Source organism: Chiloscyllium plagiosum, chromosome 15, assembly GCF_004010195.1.
Source record: "Chiloscyllium plagiosum isolate BGI_BamShark_2017 chromosome 15, ASM401019v2, whole genome shotgun sequence".
Lineage (NCBI taxonomy): Eukaryota > Metazoa > Chordata > Chondrichthyes > Orectolobiformes > Hemiscylliidae > Chiloscyllium > Chiloscyllium plagiosum.
Genome location: NC_057724.1, coordinates 35381907 through 35389936, shown reverse-complemented (window position 1 = coordinate 35389936; position 8030 = coordinate 35381907). Strand labels below are relative to the sequence as shown.

At 40.7% G+C, this 8030-nt stretch overlaps 1 protein-coding gene across 3 annotated transcripts in view; it reads left to right on the top strand.

The window, feature by feature from the left end:
• The window catches only part of ccnb3 (cyclin B3), a 25251-nt gene extending 18460 nt beyond the window's left edge, over positions 1–6791 (top strand). For 2 of the 3 annotated variants that reach the window (XM_043704681.1, XM_043704683.1), the window contains 3 exons: positions 749–898; positions 1366–1496; positions 6330–6791. In XM_043704681.1, the coding sequence (XP_043560616.1) occupies positions 749–898; positions 1366–1496; positions 6330–6405 (357 nt within the window). In that variant the 3' untranslated portion in view covers positions 6406–6791. Of the gene's footprint in view, positions 1–748; positions 899–1365; positions 1497–6097; positions 6158–6329 lie in introns of all 3 variants that reach the window. The other variant, XM_043704682.1, reaches the window with a different exon arrangement.
• Positions 6792–8030: the final 1239 nt, after the last annotated feature.

The window sequence follows — 8030 nt, the reverse complement described above, 5'->3', positions numbered from 1 at the left end:
AAGATCGTATGAGGTAAGGCTGAGGCACTTGGGGTTGTTTTCATTGGAGAAAGGAAGGTTTAGGGGTGACTTGATAGAGGTGTATAAGATGATTAGGGGTTTAGATAGGGTCGACAGTGAGAATCTTTTTCCAAGGGGGCATAGCTTTAAATTAAGGGGGGGGTAGGTATAGGACAGATGTTAGGGGTAGGTTCTTTACTCAGCGAGTCGTGAGTTCATTGAATGCCCTGCCAGTAGCAGTGGTGGACTCTCCCTCATTATGGGCATTTAAGCAGGCATTGGATAGGCATATGGAGGATAGTGGACTAGTGGTAGGTTGGTGGGCTTGGATCGGCGCAACATCGAGGGCCGAAGGGCCTGTGCTGCGCTGTATTCTTCTATGTTCTATGTTCTTCTGGGTGGGATGATCTTTTGGACAGTTGGTGAAGCATTGACAGGCCAAATGGCCTCTATCCGTGATGTAGGGATTCAACACAGACATTGCTGAGAGAGATTTTGACGCATTTTTAGTGTTGTGAAGGATTACTTGGGCACTTGTTTACGGTTTGTAACGTAACTAAAATGCATTTGTTATGGGGAGGAAAAATGGATTGAAGCAGTGTTAGAAGGGGAAGTTATCTGACTATCATGTCAGCATTTTGTTAGTGCGGTTCATGAATTATTTTGTCACATTACTTGGAAATATTGCTTTAATTTTGAGCAGTCTGAGATTAATCGTCTGAATCTATCTCCATCTGAATATTTACAGTGTGCTAGAGCCAACCTTGAGACATTGACGCTTGCACGTTATATCTGTGAGTTGACCCTGCAGGAATATGAGTTTATCTGGGAGAGTGCTTCTAAATTAGCAGCATCCTGCCTGCTACTAGCCCTCAAGATGAAAGAGCTTGGAGGATGGGTGAGCATAACCTGAGTTGGCATATTCAGAGACTGTCTTCTGCACCCCTGTCCTTTTTATTTCCCTGTGGTTTTACAATGTGGTTCTACCAAGTTTTCTGCTTATCGACTCTGCTCTGAACCAGCTACTGGGATGTGAGAATTGTGCAGTAGATTCCAGTTCCCAAAAGGGAAAAGTGGGAAACTGAAACAGAATATTAAATCTGCTCTATTTCCCCAGAAATAGTGTGGCTGAGTGCTGGGTCAGGGAAGGAGTGGTGGAGTAGTTGACATTGTGCCACTAGTGACATGATGTATTAGTACTCCAGTATGCTGTGCTCCTTTGTGCTGTCCCTGCTGTTTAAGTAATTATGAAATCCTAACCTGAGAATACGATTAGCTTATTTAACATATTTCGGTGGACCTATATTAATTTTGAAATCGCCATGAAATAGGCAATCCAGCTCACCAGGTTCTCTTGTATTTTAGACTCCGACTCTGGAACATTACACTGGATATCATGTCACTGACTTGCACTCGCTGCTGAGGAGACTAAATCTTTTGCTTTACAGTAAGCCAGATGAAAAGCTGAAGGCTGTTCGGTACAAGTATGCTCACAAGTAAGAAGTTAACTGTGTATCTGGTAACATTTTAAACTATTTAAGGGAGACAGTGGACATGGCACACTTAAGTTAGTTATGGTCTGAGAACGTGCTGTGAATACCCTAGGAAGTGCTGTGGCATTTGATTTGAAATTTCATGGGAGCAAGTGAGCTAGTTATCTCTAGGCGAAAGTGAGGACTGTAGATGCTGGAGATTAGAATAGAGAATGTGGTGTTGACAAAGCACAGCAGGTCAGGCAGTATCCAAGGAGAAGGAGAATCGATGTTTTGGACCAAAGCCCTTCTTCAGGAATGATGAAAGGCTTTTGCACAAAACATTGATTTTCCTGCTCCTCGGATGCTGTCTGACCTGCTGTGCTTTTCCAGCACCCCACACTCTACTCTACTCTAGTTAATCTCTTGAGCCTATTTCACCATTCAGTTAGATCATGGCTGATGTACCACCTATTTTTTCTTTTTGTTTGAACTGTAATCCATAAGAATCTATACACCACCTCCCTTGACACTTCATTTGGTCCCAGCTCCCCACACGCTCCTGGGAAGTGACTTGAGAAGGAGTAGGCTTTTCATCCCATTGGTCTGCTCTATCATTCAGTTAGATCATCTGATAATCCTCAACATCCCTGCTCTCTCTTCCTACTGATCAAAAATGAGTTTCTTAGCCTTGAGTACACTTAACTCAGTCTCCACAGCCAGTATGGTGAAGAATACCACTGATTTGTGACCCTCTGAAGAAAATTCTCATCTCCATCTGAACTAGGTGATCCCTTACTTGGAGATAATGATCTGGTTCTAGACTCCTATGAGGTGAAAAATCCTGTCAGCATTTGCCCTAAAAAGCCCCCTTCACAACTGTGTATTTCAATGTGATCACCTCTCATTCTTCTTATCTCCAGTCAGTAGAATCCCAACCTGATTAGTCTTTGCACAATCTGCAGTTTTGTTCATTCCTCTAAGAATCTTGTATGTTTCAGTTGCCTTTCATTTTCCTTAAATCTGAGTACAGGCCCAATCTACTCAAACTCCTGTCATAAGACAATCCCTCTATACCTGGGATCGACCGAGTGAATCCTCTCTGGACTGTCTCCAATGTGCATCTTTCCTTGGATCAGGAGACAAAAACTGTTCAATATTCTAGCCGTGGTGTAACTACTGCCTTATTTAATCTTAGCAAGACTGTTATTTCTGTACTCCAACCTCTTTGAAGTGTAGGCCAACATTTCATAGAATTTCTACAGTGTGGAAACAGGTCCTTTTGACACAACAAGTACACCGACCCTCAGAGTAATCTGCCCATTCCCCTACCACTCTACTCTTACCCCTGACTAATGCACCTAACCTACACATCCCTGAACACAACGGGCAGTTTAGCATGGCCAATTCACCTAACCTGCACATCTTTGGATTGTGGGAAGAAACCAGAGCACCTGGAGAAAACCCATGCAGTCAAAAGGAGAATGTGCAAACTCTAGACAGACAGTCGCCAGAGGCTGGAATCGAACCTGGGTCCCTAGTGCTGTGAGGCAGCAGTGCTAACCACTGAACTGCCCTGTTTGCCATTTGTCCTTTTGTGATATAAGCACTAGGTTTCCCAAATCTCCCCCCCTTAATTTAACTTGCAGCCTTTCTCTATTTTAGATAATCATTACTCCTCTTACCTTCCTGCCAAAGTGCATGACCTCATGTTTTCCCACATTATATTCCTTCTGCCAAGTTTTTGTCCACTCACTGGAACTGTATATCTCTGCAAACTCTGTCTGCTTTGACACTTGTCTTCCAAACTATTTTTGTCATCTACAAACTTGGCTATGATATGTTCACTTTCCTCATCCAAGTTATTCGTGGATATTGTAAATGTTTGTGGCCTCCATATCTCTGCTTCCTGATTTAGCTCCTGAATGGTGTCCTTCTGTGTACCCCATTGAACATTATCAATAAAATAAATTTCACTGAATTACTACTTTTATTTGGAATTAAATAATGCCTCCCTACTTTGCAGTCAAGGGAAGATGCAAGTTTATGAATATTGACCTTAACTTAGCCTATTAATTCCCCAGGATAATTCTGGTGACTACTGGAGAGAGAGAGAGGTGTGTGCAACAGGGTAGGTTTTACAATTGGGAGAAGGGTAAATACGATGCTGTAAGACAAGATCTGAGGAGCATAAGTTGGGAACATAGGCTGTCAGGGAAGGATGTCGTGGAAATGTGGAACTTTTTCAAGGAATAGATACGATGTGTCCTTGATATGTATGTACCTGTCAGGCAGGAAAGAGATGGTCGTGTGAGGGAACCTTGGTTGACGAGGGAGGTTGAATGTCTTGTAAAGAGGAAGAAGGGGGCTTACATAAAGTTGAGGAAACAAGGTTCAGACAGAGTGTTGGAGGGGTACAGGATAGCCAGGAGGGAGCTGAAGAAAGGGATTAGGAGAGCTAAGAGAGGGCATGAAAAATCTTTGGCGGGTAGGATCAAGGATAACCCCAATGCCTTTTATGCGTATGTGAGAAACATGAGAATGACGAGAACGAGGGTAGGTCCGATCAAGGACAGTAGTGGGAGACTGTGTATTGAGTCGGAAGAGATAGGAGAGGTCTTGAATGAGTACTTTTCTTCAGTATTTACGAATGAGAGGAACCGTATTGTTGAAGAGGGGAGTATGAAACGGACTGGTAAGCTAGAGGAGATACATGTTGGGAAGGAAGATGTGTTGGGCATTTTGAAAAACTTGATGATAGACAAGTTCCCCGGGCCTGACGGGATATATCCTAGGATTATGTGGGAAGCAAGAGAGGAAATTGCAGAGCCGTTGGCAATGATCTTTTCGTCTTCACTGTCAATGGGGGTGGTAGCAGGGGACTGGAGAGTGGCGAATGTTGTGCCCCTGTTCAAAAAGGGAATAGGGATAACCCCAGGAATTACAGGCCAGTTAGTCTTACTTCGGTGGTAGGCAAAGTAATGGAAAGGGTACTGAGGGATAGGATTTATGAGTATCTAGAAATACACTGCTTGATTAGGGACAGCCAGCATGGATTTGAGGGGTAGGTCTTGCCTTACAAGTCTTATTGAATTCTTTGAGGAGGTGACCAAGCATGTGGATGAGGGTAGAGCAGTGGATGTAGTGTACATGGATTTTAGTAAGGCATTTGATAAGGAGCAGAGGGATCTTGGGGTCTATGTTCATCTTTGAAAGTTGCCATTCTGGTGGATAGAGCTTGTAAGAAGGCCTATGGTGTATTAGCGTTCATTAGCGGAGGGATTGAATTCAAGAGTCGTGAAGTGATGTTGCAGCTGTACAGGACCTTGGTTAGGCCACATTTGGAGTACTGTGTGCAGTTCTGGTCGCTTCACTTTAGGAAAGATGTGGAAGCTTTGGAGCGGGTGCGGAGGAGATTTACCAGGATTTTGCCTGGAATGGAGAATAGGTCGTACGAGGATAGGTTGAGAGTTAGGCCTTTTCTCATTGGAACGGCGAAGGATGAGGGGGTGACTTGATAGAGGTTTATAAGATGATGAGGGGAATAGATAGAGTAGACAGTCAGAAACTTTTTCCCTGGGTACAACAGTGTTACAAGGGGACATAAATTTAAGGTGAAGGGTGGAATGTATAGGGGGGAATGTCAGGGATAGGTTCTTTACCCAGAGAGTGGTGAGGGCATGGAATGTGCTGCCTGTGGGAGTGGCAGAGTCAGAATCATTGGTGACCTTTAAGCGGCAATTGGATGGGTGCTTAAGCTAGGACAAATGTTCGGCACAACATCGTGGGCCGAAGGGCCTGTTCTGTGCTGTATTGTTGTGTTCTATACCATCTTTCTGGGGATATGTGGCAGGCATGTCCAGCATTGTTGCTCATTCCTAATTGTCAATCAGGTGAACATTCTTTCTGAGCTGCTGTAATGCCATAATGATTGTGGAACTCATTGCCACAGAAAACTGCAGGCCAAGTCATTTGAAGGTCTTTGATTAGTAAGGGGATTAAAAGTTATGAGGGAGGGCAAAACAAAAGAATGGGTTTGAGAAAAGTCAGTCATGATTGAAATGTTGTTGCAGACTTAAGGCTGCATAGCTATACTTCTATATTGTCTTATGATTACAGTATTCCACATAGGGTTTGACTTGAGACTGTGTGTAGAACATGAGTAGGAGTGAAGTCTGTCCAGTCTGCTCCACCATTAATGCAATTGCTGGCTGATCTTGGGCTTTAAACATCATTTTTCTACCCATTTCCAATAAAGCCTTGATTCTGAGACCAATAATCTGTCTATCTCAGCCTTAAATACCATTTGATGGAGTGTCTACATTTCTTTGAATTCTAAAGATTCTTAGTTCTTTGAGTGAAACAATTTCTCTCATCAAAGATCATCTCTTTATCTTGAGAGAGTACCTCCCAAGTTTTAGATTTACTCATCAGCAGAAACTTCCTCATTTTTGAATTATAGCCCCCTTAAGACAGGCCAACACACCATAAGCTCTTTTAGATTGCTATTTTCCATCTGTCCATGAGCTGTTAATCCTCTTTTTCTTTTGACAGTTTCTCGTTTCTCACCATTTGACGAATTTAAATCCCTGCATCTTTGTTGTTTTTATTTCTTACAATTTAAGAATGGCCACTTGGTTGCAGCAGCAGATAACTTTTACACTAATCCACATCTGACACAGCTGGTGAGTTTTTGGTGTACAATACATTAGATCTGGTTAAGTGTGAGCTTGAAACCTGTGAAAAAGCAAGTGTCCTAATCTGCAGCTGAAAGTACTCCTAACTTAGTACTCCTCCTATATTCCCTTCCTTATATTTACTCTTGTCCTTGAGAATTTTACTTGTCTTTTGTTTTAGGGTATTCTTTGAAGTAGCAAAAATCCCACCCATTGACGTTCTGAAGTTAGAAGACCAGCTTAAGGTGGACACTTGATCCGATCAAATCCAGACAGTCTGGGGAAGTGGTGCTGTATCACCCATAGTCATAAAGCTGATTACATGTGTATATATATTGTGTAAATACTTGTGTAATATTGCTTTACTATACCTCTGCTAAGCAGAAGCAATTGTGTAATTAATCATAATTGTTACTTTTATTATGTAACATTCAAATTCAATTGAATAACAAAATAACTAAAGAGGTGAGAAGAGGCTGATCTGTTCAAAACACGAAATTCAACAATTGTTTTTTCCCTCTTCAATCTAAAACTTTGAATATGGTGTAAGTGACAATGAGCTATTGGCCTGTGGAATACATGCTACAGCTTGTTTCTTTTTATTTGCCACAAGAATGTTGTTAATAAATAACCACTGAATATATTAGATGTTTTGATATCTTAAACTTCAAGTTTTTAAAAAAGTAACAATTCTTAACATTGTAGATTTTTAAAAAAAATCTTGTTGAAAGAATTAGGGTACTGAGTGTCCTCCCACATGATGTTCTATCACTGTTAGTGAAATTGTTCCTTTCTTTTGAACTGAATGTAAGTAAATTTTCACCCCTCCCTATTTCTACATTTTGTCAGAAGTTCCTGTAGATTGGGAAAAGAGGGGAGAGATGCAAGGACAACTACACCATCTACTCTCTAGCCCTTTGAAACTACAAGTGCTGCAGAATGACACCGCTTTAATGATTAACTTGTAAACTCTTCACATCTTTTTCCCCTTCACCTTGCAGTTGACTAAGTGTCTTTATTGTTGCTTGATTTGATCCACCTATTCCACCCTGTTGTAGAAAGATCTTGGGGGGGAAAAAAAAATGCATGCAGCCAACTATGTTTGCAACCAAACTATTTGAAAATTAGTGCACAATATTAAAATTATCTAGCTTAGCTGAGAAGAATGTAATACACTTGCTCAGAAGAAATAATGTTTGTTAACTTTGGATCTCTAATGTTACTGGTAAATAGTAAAATTTAAAGTTCTCTTTAATTATAAACCATTTTTTGGCTTGTTTCAGGGGTCACATTGTAAATTATTTTCAAGTGCAAAGTATTTCAATGTGTTTCTGTTAATAGTACCATTTGTGATGTTTAACCTGTTAATATTAACTTTGAAACTATTTAAGCTATGCTTTGGAAGCTCTGTCATTTTATATTGTATTTTGTTTTGCTTTTTCAGCAAATAGTTTGTTACATGTGAAAAAAGTATATAAATATGTATATGTTTGGATACTTCTGATTCTGCTTTCAGCATTTCTTATTAAATAAGAGCCATAATTCATTCCTACAAGAATGCCCAAGATGCATTATTTTAATGTGCTGTATATGTTGTCTGCCTTTTTTTAGTGATCTTTCTGTCACTGTTTAATGATTGCTAAGTCTCACAATCAAAAATGGGCTCCTTGATCTCAATAATCTAAGTATTTTTGAACCAAATATGAAAATAGATACTTTGGCCAATATGTTTGATCTTTCCTTTCAGATTTGAAATTTGTGTGGGTTTTTGTTCCTGTTTTGCAAGGGACATTAGTGTTAATCAAACAGCATCAAGTCTTTGATACCTGCAGTTACCACGCAGGATTTTCAGACCAGGTATAAACTTCCCTCTATCTTATTT